This window comes from Mytilus trossulus, chromosome 5 (assembly GCF_036588685.1).
Source record: "Mytilus trossulus isolate FHL-02 chromosome 5, PNRI_Mtr1.1.1.hap1, whole genome shotgun sequence".
NCBI classification, from domain to species: Eukaryota; Metazoa; Mollusca; class Bivalvia; order Mytilida; family Mytilidae; genus Mytilus; species Mytilus trossulus.
The window spans coordinates 4,458,703-4,475,944 of record NC_086377.1 but is presented as its reverse complement, the minus strand read 5'-3'; the positions used below and the strand labels follow the sequence as shown (position 1 = coordinate 4,475,944).

At 32.9% G+C, this 17,242-nt stretch overlaps 1 protein-coding gene across 1 annotated transcript in view; it reads right to left on the bottom strand.

The window, feature by feature from the left end:
* Window positions 1-3,594: 3,594 nt before the first annotated feature.
* Window positions 3,595-17,242, bottom strand: part of LOC134718465 (ubiquitin carboxyl-terminal hydrolase 8-like) — a 40,751-nt gene continuing 27,103 nt past the window's right edge. The window contains exons 16-26 of the mRNA XM_063581004.1: window positions 17,085-17,169; window positions 15,903-16,033; window positions 15,046-15,151; window positions 14,475-14,579; window positions 13,300-13,422; window positions 12,920-13,033; window positions 11,986-12,128; window positions 7,786-7,918; window positions 6,543-6,573; window positions 5,909-5,997; window positions 3,595-5,022 (exon numbers count right to left, since the gene is read on the bottom strand). Coding sequence (XP_063437074.1) covers window positions 4,951-5,022; window positions 5,909-5,997; window positions 6,543-6,573; window positions 7,786-7,918; window positions 11,986-12,128; window positions 12,920-13,033; window positions 13,300-13,422; window positions 14,475-14,579; window positions 15,046-15,151; window positions 15,903-16,033; window positions 17,085-17,169 — 1,132 coding nt within the window. The 3' untranslated portion in view covers window positions 3,595-4,950. The remainder of the gene's footprint in view (window positions 5,023-5,908; window positions 5,998-6,542; window positions 6,574-7,785; window positions 7,919-11,985; window positions 12,129-12,919; window positions 13,034-13,299; window positions 13,423-14,474; window positions 14,580-15,045; window positions 15,152-15,902; window positions 16,034-17,084; window positions 17,170-17,242) is intronic.

Below are 17,242 nucleotides of genomic sequence, written 5' to 3'. Positions count from 1 at the left end.
AAAAGGAAGACATGTCCCCAACCCTGTATACACCAGTGTGACTCCAAGCCAAACAGGAAGACATGTCACCAACACTGTATACACCATTGTGACTCCAAGCCAAGCAGGGAGACATGTCACCAACCCTGGATACACCATTGTGACTCCAAGCCAAGCAGGGAGACATGTCACAACCCTGGATACACCATTGTGACTCCAAGCCAAACAGGGAGACATGTCACCAACCCTAGATACACCATTGTGACTCCAAACCAAACAGGAAGACATGTCATCAACCCTAGATACACCATTGTGACTCCAAGCCAAGCAGGGAGACATGTCACCAACCCTGGATACACCATTGTGACTCCAAGTCAAACAGAAAGACATGTTACCAACCCTGGATACACCATTGTGACTCCGAGCCAATCAGGAAAACATGTCACTAACCCTGGATACATCATTGTGACTCCAACACAAACAGGAAGACATGTCACCAACCCTGGATACACCATTGTGACTCCAAGTCAAACAGGAAGACATGTCACCAACACTGTGTACACCATTGTGACTCCAAGTCAAACAGAAAGACATGTCACCAACCCTGGATACACCATTGTGACTCCAAGTCAAACAGAAAGACATGTCACCAACCCTGGATACACCACTGTGACTCCAAGTCAAACAGGAAGACATGTCACCAACACTGTGTACACCATTGTGACTCCAAGTCAAACAGGAAGACATGTCACCAACACTGTGTACACCATTGTGACTCCAAGTCAAACAGAAAGACATGTCACCAACACTGGATACACCACTGTGACTCCAAGTCAAACAGAAAGACATGTCACCAACCCTGGATACACCACTGTGACTCCAAGTCAAACAGAAAGACATGTTACCAACCCTGGATACACCACTGTGACTCCAAGTCAAACAGAAAGACATGTCACCAACCCTAGATACACCACTGTGACTCCAAGCCAAACAGGGAGACATGTTACCAACCCTGGATACACCATTGTGACTCCAAACCAAACAGGAAGACATGTCACCAACCCTGGATACACCATTGTGACTCCAAGCCAAACAGGAAGACATGTCACCAACACTTGATACACCATTGTGACTCCAAGCCAAGCAGGGAGACATGTCACCAACCCTGGATACACCACTGTGACTCCAAGTCAAACAGAAAGACATGTCACCAACCCTGGATACACCACTGTGACTCCAAGTCAAACAGAAAGACATGTTACCAACCCTGGATACACCATTGTGACTCCAAGCCAAACAGGGAGACATGTTACCAACCCTGGATACACCATTGTGACTCCAAACCAAACAGGAAGACATGTCACCAACCCTGGATACACCATTGTGACTCCAAGCCAAACAGGAAGACATGTCACCAACACTTGATACACCATTGTGACTCCAAGCCAAGCAGGGAGACATGTCACCAACCCTGGATACATCATTGTGACTCCAAGCCAAACAGGACGACATGTCACCAACCCTGGATACATCATTGTGACTCCAAGCCAAGCAGGGAGACATGTCACCAACCCTGGATACACCATTGTGACTCCAAGCCAAACAGGGAGACATGTCACCAACCCTGGATACACCATTGTGACTCCAAGCAAAACAGGAAGACACATCACTAACCTTGGATACTGTCAATTTATTTATTTTCGTGGGTACCAATTTTCGAGGTTTAAGAACAACTTGTATATTCGTGGATATTTGATTTCGTGGCTTTGCCGTAGTCTGCAAACAAGCCTATGTAAAATTTGTCATTCGTTGAACATATAAATTCGTGGTTCACCTGTACCCACGAAATCCACGAAAATTGGTATCCCAAGAATAATAATGAATTCACAGTACACTATTCTTGTAGAGGTCAAGTGTCTAACAGACATTTTCACCTTTCAAAGTTCCCAGTAACAAAATATAGTAATCCTTGTAAAGTGCAAAATAAATGTGTACTTTACAAGACAAAAGACAAAACTGCACAATATATGGCATTAATACTAGTCGCAGATGTAAAAAATATTATTTATTTTTTTATTTCATTGAATAAATACATCTTCATTACATGATGATATGACAACAAAACACACAAATGATCAACTAATGAAATTCAATAAATGGAGGTTATATGATATGTCATTAATCAATGAAATTCAATGTATGTTGGTCATATGGTATGCTATGAACCAATGAAATTCAATAATAACAATTGGCCTTTCAAAGCATGAAAATATATGAAAATGAAAAAGAATAGCAATCACATAACTTGAATCAACCAAATGGATCAGTTTAAGAGATATATATATGAGCAGTGAGTGCTTTGTCAATTGCAACTTTTAATAAATCATTTATTGTATAACATAACAAGCAATATTACAAAAATTCTGAACAAAGCTGTTGATATAAAAAAAAGCGTAAAAAATATTATAAAGATGTTTCTTTTCATTTTTTAAGTGTATTCAGAATACCTAGGACTGACATAAAATTTACTTAAGGAATCCAACTGATATTTGTATCACATTAACAGCATACCGTACTTAGGTATTTAGCCTTAGTTTGATTTGGCTTTCATTGAGTTTTTTTTTGGTCATATACAAGTAGCTGTTCTGAACCTGTTTTTATACATACTTGACTATCAAATATTTGACTTTGAATGTTCCCATCGAAAGCAAATTTAGAAAAGCATTTCAGAATCTAAAAAGCTTACCTAAATTTACTTTCAACAGGAAGGGTTAAAAACTAAGTTCAGACGCATGAAATTCATAAAATTACGCCAATATTTACTTGATTTCAAACACTTTAAACATCTCTATAAAGGAAAGACAAATAACACGAATATATATGACTCTTTATCCAAAGGTTGGCCTATATATCCAATAACATTTAGAGCCAATTAAAATCTACTTCTGGCCTTTTCCAATTTGAACTTTGCTTGTAAATGAAGTGATTATAAATATACAAGTTCTATAAATAGTATCATATTGGATAAATTCTGTCTATAAATAGTAACACGGGGGATGAATACAAACTGTACAAAACAACAATAAATCTGCATAAAACTTAACAAATTAACAAAATTTAACAAATTATACATCAATATCTTAATATATCAACAGAAAGGGGTTGGATGGGAGTATTTACCTGCAGAAACCAGCTCACCTGTTATATTCTTGATAACTAAATATAAAAACACTCTTGTGACCTACAAACTCCATGATAAATAACATTGCAAGCCATTAACACAGTATTTCTAACTTATCATATCTGATAATCATATGAAATTAAATGCTACTGAATTGATTTGACAAATGTTTCTTTTTAAAGAAAGGCCTCTATGAATTGGTTTGCTCAGGGATAAGGGAGCCGATCCTGCAAAACACAATGGCTTTATTAAATACACCATCAGCATGATTCACAAGTTTTTCACACTGGAGAGAAGTTTAACATTGTCAGTTAGATCTCTGTATTTTTTTATGTTTATTTAACTGGTGGAAAGGTCTGTGTCACCAAGTGGTCCAGTTGGTTTGTTGTCTGTTTGACATGTTCCCAATTTCCATTCTCAAATGTAGGTAGTGTATCAAGATCGAACCTGCTCATTAGGTACATTACACTTAGATCTTATTGACTAGGATTGTCAGTTTTTCTTTCCGGAGTCAGCGGATTTACAATATAAGTACTGGCAGATATGATATAATCAATAATGCTCAAAGTTGCATAAAACACCCTCAATCAATCAATCAGTCTACTGAAAGGCTTTTTATGTCTAAACTTCCATTTCTGGTCAGCTGTTTTAAAAACGAAAAGAAGAGGGGAAGAGGCGAGGGGATGATATAGAAGGTAGAAGTTCCATTTTAGGACATGGTTGAGCTAATGAAGGTCTATTATGGTTTTTATCTCTATTCCAAATAAACAAATTAAACAGCTGTACAGAGAGCACACGATGCAAACATTTTTCATTTCAATGTTAGATAGCTGTTTACAATTTTCTAAAATAAAAATATATGAAGCAAATACAAAATATATACATATGTAGCATAAATTATAACAATATTTATATTTGTTGAATATTTACAGGATAAAATATAATTTACATAAAAACAATCACAGTTTATGCAGTAAATGCCATACTATTATATGACGTGGTTAATTATACAGTAAACATGTCAAAACAAAATGTCTAATTCATCAAAAACTAGTTCTTTGAACCATTTACTATGGATTCAATATTACTTGCTGGATGTCAATTTTGATGGGTTTCTTGGGTACAGGTGAACAACAAGTTCAAAACATTACAAATTTAACATAAGAAAGGCAAAAAAGTAAATAAAATATCTACGAAAATCAGTTTTTCTCAATCCACAAAAACTTGATACCCACGTAAAAGATGAATGAATCTGCAGTAAACTTCAACCCAAAAGATTATTGTTATCTCAATTAGGTAATATAGAACACAAGAAACAGTATTTATTACTCTTTTCTCTAGCCTTTAAAGTGATATGATCTATGACCTTGACAGAAATATAAACAGAGAATGTGCTAATGGGACACAGATAATTCCCTGCTGGCACATAATTTTACAAAGGGACATAACTAGTGAACTTCTAACTTGATTTGCATTGTATATAAGTTCTATAACATTTGGTGGCAGGTAACTAAAGTTAGAGAATGGAAACCAATAGACATTTTTTTTAGTGTTTTTAAAAGCAGCATGACTACATGGACAATGACAGTATAATTGGAAAAAAAAGCAAGTATGTTTTTTTTTCTTGTCAAACAATTGCAAGATTAGAATAATGAACATTTTGGACCAAATTTGTGAAAATAAGCTTAAAAAATATTTTGTACAAATGCCTCTGAAGAGATTAGTAAAACACAACCCTCATTGAGTAGTTCACATGTTTTATATCTAGTTTACAAACATTGTCTCCTTGGTTAAAAATTCTTCCTAAAATCTGGTGGTAACAGGTCTATTGATGTGTAGTAAAGAACAAAGGCTGCTGAACTCTGAAATCAGAACAAAAAATAGAAGTTATTACTCACAAATATATATGAGAGTTTGAGAGGGGAGAGGGGGAGGTCCTTCATTTCTAAAATGTTTAAAATATTTAAGTTGTTTTTCTCTACTCTTTATATTTTAGCTCTCATTATATCTTTTTTCCTATTTTTCTCTTTTCTTTATAATTTAGCAACCCACTATGTTCTATTCTTCAAAATCCTCCTGGATCCCTGCACCCCCCCCCCCCCCCAAACACACACACAAAAAATCAACTTGTTCAGGGGCTGATCCAGCCATTTAAAAATAAGGGGAGGCCAAACACCATAAAACCCCCCTCCCCTTGATTCACCACTGTGGTTGTCATAAGGTAAAGAAAAACCCCATCAAAATAATAGTCATCTTAGTAAAAAAACTTATCTATCAAGAACCTTGTCATTAGATGTGTTATTGATAAATTTTGCTTAATGGCAGATTTTTTTATTGTTTCTGCTAAGTTTATTTACAACTTGAATAGACCGGGATGTCAATTTCACCCAAGAAATCATGATTACTGTATTTTGAAGGCACTTTCAGGCTTGTTTGACCTGCCATGTTCTGTGTCTATTTTCCAACTTATCTCCCTTACCCAAATCTTGAACTAATACAATTTTTTTTCAGACACTCAGCTTATATTTTATTTATATTATTGAAGACTGTACAGTGGCGGATCCAGGGGGAGGGTTCCGGGGGTTGGAACCCCCCCTTTTTTGGGACAATCAATGCATTTGAATGGGGACATATAGTTGGAACCCCCCTTTGTCCTTGGTTGGAAACCCCCCTTTTTCAAATGGCTGGATCCGCCACTGCTGTATGTTGCCTTCTTGATTATTGATGTCTTTTTGTTGGTATGCTTACCTTAACTTCTGATTCTGACATATCGTAGACTTGCTCATCATCATATTTATACCATCTTTTGGTACAGGGATTCCTACAGAAGGCTGTATCTGTTTAAAATATAAATACACTGTATTAAGTTATACCACAATTGTGTGCATTCATTACAATAATCAAAATATTATTTTCTTTTTTATTATTATCTAAAATCTGATTTATTGCACTATTGCTGTTATAATGACAGCATTTGACAGGACATCCCTGTAGTGTTAGTTTTATTGAACAAACAGGAAGATTGTTCAGTAAATTATTAATAATAATAAATGGTTAGATTTACATGTAACAATATTATGTATACAGATTACTACAGAAATTAATTTCAGGAAAAAATTACATTCATGAACCGCTTTGACTCTGTATATATGCTAGTGCTAGTTGACCTACGAAGGATAGCATCATGGACTAACTTATGGTAAAATCAATAAACTTTCCAGTCGCAATAAGTTATGTCTGTTCTAATAGGACTAAGACATCAACTATTTTGGATCTAAGAGTTCGCAGCGAAGGCAAACATTTTCAAAAATAAAATTTCTTATTAAATAAGTAATTAAAGTATACAATTAAACAATTTAGAAAGCATAACAAAGCAACTTACAGTGTCCACCGTCCATAGTACCATAGTGATTCTGAAATATAAAAAAACTTGTCACAGTCCTGTCATATAAACAGTTTTAGGGGCCAGCTGAAGGACGCCTTCAGGTGCAGGAATTTCTCGTTACACTGAAGACCTGTTGGTGTCCTTCTGCTGTTGTTTTATCTATCGTTGGGTTGTTGTCGCTTTGACACATTCCCCATTTTCATTCTCAGTTTTATTATTAAAATTGTCAACATAAATCATTAAACCTTAATCATTTACAATCATCCAATTACTTAGAATCTGATATTGAATAAGATACTGAATAATAATTTCTAAAATTTGAGAAGAAAACAAAACATTTTGACATCATAATCAAATATCGACTAATCATTTGCCGAGAACAGATTTTTCACTAGTGAGGACAAATATTTTTCTCACACCGGTCAGGAAATGTGAAAATAGCAAAAAAATTAGAGAAATATAGATTCTTACACTGCAACAAGTGTATTACAATATTTCTCCACTCGAGACAGTTACATTTTATTATTTAAAGCGCGAGGCTTGCCGAGCCCTTTAAATAATAAAATGTAACTGTCGAGAGTGGAGAGATATCGTAATACACGAGTTATAGTGTCGGAATCTGTTTCTCTAATGATTTTTATCCTTCTTTTTCAAAGATTTTCAGAAACTTGTGTTCTTTATATGCGACGTCATCAGGCATGGTTGCTTTTTTTCATGACGTCACAATAGGAAATCTCAGAAGAAAACAAAACATTTAGACGTCACAATCAAACTTCGACTAATCATTTGCCAAGAACAGATTTTTCACTAGTGAGGAGAAATATTTTTCTCACACCGGTCAGGAAATGTGAAAATAGCACAACAATTAGAGAAGATAAATATCTTAATTACTTAGACAAAACAGTAGTCAGATATTTAAATCTAAAGATTTAAAGAAGTTTAATGCACAGATAGATTCTGAAAGAAACCTCACATGAAAATTGAATCTTTTATAATGATAAAATGTTTCCAAACAGGTCGTTTTAAATACATAAAATCTACAAACACACCATTAGGTTTTGGCTTCATAGTCAACTGTATTGCCAGAAATCATGTTTACATTTGCTCTATTGAATAACTTTTGATTCATTCTGTTTTTTCTCTTTTGTTGTGAATGCCAGTCACATGATAATTTACATTTGATTCTCTCTAGATTTATCATTAAGTTAAAGCTATGAATGAAAACAAAAGAACAACTTACAGATATACCATACAGATTGTATTTGCTCTTTGTTGTTGTCGGTGATTGAACAACGGAATCTAAATTTAGACTTTGAACAGGAAAGTCCACGTAAGAACTGATTTTCTGTCGCCACTGGCCTTCATAAACAAATCTATAAAGAGAAAAAAATAATCAAAGTCGACAAATGGAATGACAATTACATAATATTCTAATATGACGTGCTTCTTTCGCTTTGTAAACAACACGGTGATAAAATTCTCCATATATCTATACTTAGCGCAGACTCAGAGATATACACAATAATGGCTGTTACTTTATACTTCCCACGTAAATCCACATGTATTGGAACCTATTTGCAAACCGTTTGCCGATTTTATTGTTTTAAAAATTGCAGTTAAAAAAAGACTAAACAACTTTTATTTGTGATAAAAAGAAGTAATGCATGAAAACTCGGAGAAATCAACAAAATAAAAATAAAATAAAATTCCGCGAAAGTCTTTTAATGTTTTTGACACATTTAAGTCATTTCAAAACATGACGTCATACAAATGAAAAGGCTACAGTTGAACGTTTTCTGATACGTGAACCATTGAAATTCTTATAATATTGTATTAAAATTGATTTGTAAGGCAGGTTTTGTTTTGTTTTCTATTTATATTATATATTCTATTGCATTTTTTGCATATTTAATGATTTCAGCAAGTCAACATGGAGGCTCCTTAGTTACGAAATGTCAACTTTGGATTTGACGGTAGCTTACGAGAAAAACATGTGAATTAAAAATGGCAAATGTCGGGTTTGAGAATTAAACCCTGAACGGTTGGGGCAAGTATGGACACAACATTCAAGCTGGATTCAGCTCTAAATTTGGATTGTGATTAAATAGTTGACACAGCATAGGTTTCTGAAACAGAATGAATGTGGTCTAAAAAACTTAAACATTTTTTTTTGCTTTTGAGCAATTCACTATGCTGTTGAATATTAATCCTCTCAAAAAAATGTTTGAAGAAATTTACTTTTTATTTATGAAATCTGAAATGAAAAAAATTGACCCCCCAATTTTTTTTTCACATCCCCCTTTCCCTTATTTCAAAACTGATCTCAATTCAAATTTCTAATGAAGTTTGCAACAATAACTAGTCATTTAAAGTCATAAGAAAGGAGTGACCAGTGAAAAATAATGTTCTTCCAATTCTTGAACTAATGGCATACAAACATAATAAACTTAGTCTTCTGTGCACGAATTTATCATTTTTTTCGTGTAAATTTCGTATAATCGTCAATTTTTTTTCAATCGGTCAGTGTTGTTGTGAAAATATGGCAGGTAATTAAAGTTCGTGTTTTGAAGCCGAAGTTTAACGATGGTCACCTGTTTGTCAACAATCGACAAAAAATAAACAAAAAAGCATGGAAAGAGAACACGTGTTTAACATGTAAATTCAGATAATAGTTTATTTTAAGGACATCCATGCGTATTGTGATCACCGGATTTTTACGAGATGGGTCACACTGTGGTCACTTTGCATACGGAAAATATGTCGGGGGAATTGCTTGCTGGAAGGAAGCAATTAAAATAAAGTAAACTTCTTCTAAATATGAATAAATCAAAGAAATTTCTTCAGAAAAAAGTATGTGTACATAAGTTTTATAATGAAAACTATCCATTTAGTTATAAAAAACATATGCATTATTTTTTTTTATTTGAGGTTTCTTATGACTTTAAATACATCATAAAATATTAAAATGTAAAAAAGTGCTTGTTATTACTGAATGGTAAAGATTGTTTTAATCTATCAGTTGGTAGTAAAAGTGAATATACATTGTATATTGTATAAAACAATGATTTAACTTGATTCAACTACTATTCTGGACAAAGAAAGATAACTCCAATTGAAATCCAATTGGAATTTCTTGCTATTGCACAATATTGTGCAATTAGATATTTCTTGCTATTGTGAAATACTGTGCAATTGAAAATATTTGCTATTGCACACTACTGTGCAATTGAAGATTTCTTGCTATTGCACAATACTGTGCAATTGAAGATTTCTTGCTATTGCTGAATACTGTGCAATTGAAAATTTCTTGCTATTGCACAATACTTAATATAATAATTTTGGATCCTGATTTGGACCAACTTGAAAACTGGGCCCACAATCAAAAATCTAAGTACAAGTTTAGATTCAGCATACCAAAGAGGCCCAAAAATTCAATTTTTGTTAAAATCAAACTAAGTTTAATTTTGGACCCTTTGGACCTTAATGTAGACCAATTTGAAAACGGGACCAAATATTAAGAATCTACATACACAGTTAGATTCGGCATATCAAAGAACCCCAATTATTCAATTTTTGATGAAATCAAACAAAGTTTAATTTTGGACCCTGATTTGGACCAACTTGAAAACTGGGCCAATAATAAAAAATCTAAGTACATTTTTAGATTCAGCATATCAAAGAACCCCAAGATTTCATTTTTTGTTAAAATCAAACTAAGTTTAATTTTGGACCCTTTGGACCTTAATGTAGACCAATTTGAAAACGGGACCAAATATTAAGAATCTACATACACAGTTAGATTCGGCATATCAAAGAACCCCAATTATTCAATTTTTGATGAAATCAAACAAAGTTTAATTTTGGACCCTTTGGGCCCTTTATTCCTAAACTGTTGGGACCAAAACTCCCAAAATCAATACCAACCTTCCTTTAATAGTCATAAACCTTGTGTTTAAATTTCATAGATTTCTGTTTACTTATACTATAGTTATGCTGCGAAAACCAAGAAAAATGCTTATTTGGGTCCCTTTTTTCCCCCTTATTCCTAAACTGTTGGGAACTCCAAAAATCAATACCAACCTTCCTTTTGTGGTCATAAACATTGTGTTTAAATTTCATTGATTTCTATTTACTTAAACTAAAGTTATTGAGCGAAAACCAAGAATAATGCTTAGTTGGGCCCTTTTTTGGCCCCTAATTCCTAAACTGTTGGAACCAAAACTCCCTAAATCAATCCCGACCTTTCTTTTGTGGTCATAAACCTTGTGTCAAAATTTCATAGATTTCTATTAACTTAAACTAAAGTTATAGTGCGAAAACCAAGAAAATGCTTATTTAGGCCTTTTTGGCCCCTTATTCCTAAAATGTTGGGACCAAAACTCCCAAAATCAATCCCAACCTTCCTTTTCTGGTCATAAACCTTGTGTTAAAATTTCATTGATTTCTATTCACTTTTACTAAAGTTAGAGTGCGAAAACTTAAAGTATTTGGACGACGACATCGACGACGACGACGCCAACGTGATAGCAATATACGACGAAATTTTTTTCAAATTTTGCGTTCGTATAATAACTCATGAAAGCCATAGATTGTTGGAAATTGTTGCTAAAGCTCAGGATAAAATTCGAATATCAAGGCCCAGGCTATGTGCAAATCTCTAACAATCTATGGCTTCCATGAATTATTTCTTAAGTAAACACTGACTCCTGTATTGATATAATAACTGAAATAATAAAAATGAGGTCAAGGTCAAATACCACCCACAATAGATAAAATATGGTTGACCTTTCTTTATCTATAATACTGAACTCAATGTAACAAATTTTCAACCCTGACAATGTGAGGTAATAATAACTGGATAATTAGTTTGAAATAAAGCATTATAATTTATTTAAGAATTTTTTTTTCTGTCTATGAAGAAAAAAAATTAAAAAATGTGGTGCACACTGAATAACACACGTAGCAGGTCATTTAACAGTTTGCACCACATTTTTATGTTATTTAGACTGGAAAAATATTACAGTTATTTCTTATAATTTAATTCCAAATTCCATTTTAAATTGGAGAAAACCATAAAAAAAAACGTTGATGACGTCATGGTCACATGACAAAATTGTGTCTATGACATGATAAACAAAACGACGTCAGGTAATCAGAAGATGTGTTACATCCAAAATTAAATTACATGGAAATAATGAATGAAATCAAATTTTAAGTGATTCTTCCTGCTAGACTATCTGTGAATGAATTATTGAAAGTTTTTTCTCTTACTGATAATAAAAAATAATCCTTGTGTGAGTGTTATGTGTCAATAGTGTGTTGTGTATCTCCTATTGAACAAACTGAGTTATGATTTAATAATAATTTTGACTTAAAAGTTACAATTTATTGAAGTTGATTTAAGTACAAAAAGGATTTGACATAAACTCCATCACTTTACCTGTTGAGTCCTATCAGAAGAATTCTGGGTAATTTCCAGATATCAATCTTCTTGACAGAGTCTCTATCTACTTTACAGCGAGGACATCGCCACCTGGAACTTCCTGTCATCTTCTCTTCTTTGAGAAACTGCCGCAGACAATCCTGTAATGATATAACACAAATTTATACAGCTAAAATTCAAATCTTTTGGCCAATGTTCCCCAATATGATGTTTATATCATTTACATAAGAGACTCTTTTTTGGTGAGGAGACCTCAAAAAATGAAAAACAAATAGGTAAAACCTTTTTTTCTACTTGTATTTTTTTATGAAAAGTTAAAAGAATTGAAGCAGTGACTTTTGAATTTGAAAACCTATTTAAGTATTGATCATACACAAAGAGATCTTCCTTATACTGCAAATATAACTAATTTGGGTTTATGACTTTTAAGCATTTAGGAGAATTATGTTCCTCACTAATTAAGTGCTCTCCTTGTGGGGAGTAAAATTTTGAGGATGATTGTTAATGTGACTTAGAATTTAACCAATTAATTACTAGATATGGTGAGTACTGAGTGAACTTTTATAAAATAGATTATTTGCTAATGAATTTGTTATATGTAAATAATTCAATTTTGGATGTAACAAGTCTTCTGATTGGCTGACATTATTTTGTTATCAGCCCATTAACATAATGTAGTCATGTGACGGTGACGTCATCAAAGCTTTTCATGGTTTTCTACAGTTTAAAATGGAATTTAGAATTAAATTATAAGAACTGACTAATATTTTTTCTGCCTATTTGAAATAACATAAAAAATGTGGTGTACACTGTTAAATAACCGTGTTATTCAGTGTGCACCAAATTTTTTATGTTATTTTTTCATAGACAGAAAATAAATAACAGTCATTCCTTAATTACTTAGCACATAGATCACAATAAATTTACTTACGTTTAGTGTGCATCTTGATCCTGATGGTATGGGCAGGGACAGGTACATAAAAGCTTGAAATGTAACAGACTGTTTTCTACATGTCAGACACATCAAAGTAGACTTTAACTGTCCCTACAATGGTCAAATAAATTGCTGAACATAAACTTATTTCAGGATTCATCAAATTTGAAATTCTAAACATACAAGTATAATCCAAATGCATATTCTTATTCCCATTCCATCTTGAAATATTTCTGTATTTACAAATGGCTTTGTGTTGTTTTCTGCTCATTGGAAAGGTTTTTGCCTCTTTATTGCTTTCCCTCTTTTCATTTTCAATTTTACAGTTAACTTAACAAAAATTGACCTTTCTAGATTTTAACCTCTTATTGCCTTACCTGAAACAGTTCAACAATAATGGATTCGTGTAACATACGATGATGTTTCCATGACAACTCAGCATTCACGTGATCAGGTAAGTTATCATTATCTTGTTCCGGAATCTTTGGACGTATTTTTACCTGACAATAAAAAGTATGAAATTTACATAATCATGGTTCTCAAATTCACTGAAAAAATGGTAACAATTTTGATTTTGCAGATACTTTTTTTTTTTGCATTTAGCCCTTATAGGGCCATTTCTAAGCAATTTAATTTCATGATTTTTAAATATATTTTATGTAATTAAATAAAGAAAGATCCAAGTTTATCCTATTTTTGACAATTCATATTCCCGTAACTTTTCTACTTGTGAAAGTCGTGAATATAAATCGCTCAGGATAAATTAGTTGGTTAACAGTATGTTTGATCCAAGGTTATACATAGGATTATATTACAAAGAGCTTGTAGTCAAATAACCTTGAGAAATAAAATAATCTTTTCTTGTCTGCTCTACTTTTGCTGCTTCCTCTGCTATTTTTACCAGTCTTTTAAAAAAATTAATATGGAATCATTATTTTTGTGGGTATCAATTTTGGTGGAAATAAGAAAAATTGTACTTTCATGGATTCTTGATTTAATAAAAAAATATATACTGGGTTGAACAGTTGACTTTCTTGGTTGGCATTAACAAATAAAATCTGTTGAAATAGGTACCCCATGAATAATAATGAATCCACAGTACTATAAATGCACTTAGGTCTTTTCAACAGTTATTAATAGTGCTAGATTCAAAACATTTGGGAGGCCAACTATAAAAAAATTGAAGATTATTGAAACCTCAAAATTTCCAAAAAGATTTTAAAAATATTTCCAAAAGCTATCTACGGTTCTTTAATAGATGTTTCTGGTTTCTCATTTTTTATATAGATTAGTATATTTTCCTAGTTTAATCATTTTAACATAGTCATTTTGGGGCCAATATAGCTTGCTGTTTTGTTGTGTGAACCTAGGCTTTGTGTTGAAGGCTGTTATTATTTTGTGACCTATAATTATAAACTTTTTAAACATAGTGACTAGGAACGAGAATTGTCTCATTGACACTCATTCTACTAGTTTATCCTCATAACAATAGAAAATCACCAAATATTTTTATTTATACTGGTTTATCCTTATAAACTACTATAAATCATACCTTATTAAGTCCTTCATGTAAGGCATCTAACAGAAATGTAAGGAACTCTTGGGAATCTTGCTGGTCATTGCCTGCAAACATAGGCTGATGTTTTCCTACAGTCACCTACAATATATATATATATATTCTATGCTGTGATGTTTCACTAATGTTTCAGATAAGGGAGAAGGTTTGGTACCATTAAAACGTTTAATCCCAATGCAATTGTTTGCACCTATCCTAAGTCATGAATCTAATGAATCTAATGTTCAGTAGTTGTTGTTTGTTTTAATATGTGGTTTATAAGTGTTTCTTGTTTTTGATATAGATTAGACCGTTGTTTATCCCTTTTGATTGGTTTTACAATAGTTACTTTTTGGGGCACTTTAAAGATTGCTGTTCAGTGTGAGCCAAGGCTCTGTGCTGAAGGCCGTACTTTGTCCTATTATACTGTCAGTTCAGAAATTATTGAGATTTTTTTTTAATTGCGAATAATGTAATTGGGTGGGTATTGTTATAAAAAAACTGCTACTCAGATATCTAAAACTTTATATGATTTTATATGACCTTGAATTCACTTAATGATACTGACCTTGAAGTCTCTGGGAGTTATACATTTATATTGTCCTGTCCACAGGTTTTTAACAATGACAGCAAAATCATCAGCAACTTCTCCATGGCTACCAAGTTCACTCTCTCTAGAAAACAAGATGGAAGAAATGAAAGTTTTGTTTTTAATAGGAGATTTGCTTGTGGCAAATCATCACATTCTGTTAGGGAGTAACCATTTGACTTGAAGGGGGAGGGGTATGGTTTTTTGTCTGAGTCAGATTTTTTTTCATGCAAAGCTCAAACATTTTTTTTTGGTTTTTAGATGCTATTAATCAAATTCTTTCTATTCTCAAAATTTAACATTATAAGGAATTAGGGTGGAAATCTGAAATCGGAATCTGCTTATTAAACCAAAATATTTTTTCATCAATTTGGGGATGAGAATATTTTTTATATCATAAATTGAGAATAACTAGTATTTTAGGTTTTGCCAATGTCTACTTTAAGTATACCAATAGTTTTTTACTTTGATGAACATTAGAATTGGCAATTTAGCTGTTCCCACTAAAACACAATAATTGGAATACCACAAATTATAATGAAAATGTAACGAAAAAAGTCACCAGCAGGAGCATTCATTAAATTTACTATCTTTAAAAAGATAATAAGTAAAATCACAAAAATATTAAACTCCAGGAAAATTCAAAACTATCTTACTACCTGTACATAAGGAACTTACCTATTTATATCATACAGGTAACTATCTGTCAGGAAGTAGGTAACCAATGGGGAGCAGTTGTTGTAAATAAGGAACTTACCTGTTTATATCATACAGGTAACTATCTGTCAGGAAGTAGGTGCCCAATGGGGAGCAGCTGTTGTAAATAAGGAACTTACCTATTTATATCATACAGGTAACAATCTGTCAGGAAGTAGGTGACCAATGGAGAGCAGTTATTTAGGCACTGTATTGTAGAATTCATGTAACATGTGTTACCTAGATTTCTCAATCCTGTCAAGGCTTGTCCCTGGAAAAAATAAAATAAATCCTATTTTAAATTTTATTGCACAGAACACATGTGTTTTCTAATTACTGAAAATTTACAGTGGTCATTCAATATCTTGATAAGGACATAATTAGTCTGTTAACACTGAGGTTCAAAGTTCAAACCTCACTCCTGGCAAGGTGCTTATGACTCTAAATTAAATTGACTACTTAAAAGTATGACCTCCCGCAATTGAAAAGCATGCTAAAGGATGTCTCCGGGTGTTGGAGTTTCTCGCTACATTGAAGATCCATTGGTGGCCTTCGGCTGTTGTCTGCTCTATGGTTGAGTTGTTGTCGCTTTGACACATTCCCCATTTCCATTCTCAATTTTACCATAAGCTGATTTATAAATTTATAAATTTAAGTCAAGGTAATCACTCAATTAGACTTACTAGCATCAAACTTAAACAAGGTCAACTATGCAAGTTTCATTGGGGTCTAAGCATGACGTAGGATTGCCAATTTTTAGTAAGTGTGACACATGAAAATCAAATTATTGTGTCTTGAAATGAGAAACGCTGTCTAGCGGGACCTGGGAAATGACAAAAAAAATGAGAATTGCTTACGTTCATAGTGTAAGTGGAATATGGGAATCTGACAAAACAGTAAGCTAGATCCGGGATCGGAACCCCCAATGAGACCCCCTTACATATCTTTGTATGCAGCTTTATCTATAACTGTTTTCACATTTTGGTCTTTCATGTTAAAATCACAATAATTTAATTTGGGATGTAACACGTCTTCTGATTGGCTGACCTTATTTTGTTATGAGCCCATAGACATAATTTAGTCATGTGACCATAACGTCATCAAGTTTTTTCATGGTTTTCTAGTTTCAATGGAATTTAGAAATAAATCATAAGAAATGACTGTAATATTTTTTCTGTCTATTCGAAATAACATACGCGCTTTATTCAGTGTGCACCACATTTTTTATGTTATTTCTTCATAGACAGAAAAAATATTACAGCCATTCCTTAAATAATTTCTGAATCTACCATGTTGACCAGGGGGAGATAATGAATACCTACCACATTGCCATACACAGGGTTTAAGTTCCTAATCCTTGCGGCTTGTTTCTGAGGTGATGGTCTGTTAGCCTCTGGAATCAATTGTCTGAAACAACAAGTAATTGTATTATTGGTGTTTTCTTTTTTCCTGAATTTGATCATGAGGTTCTTCATTCAAT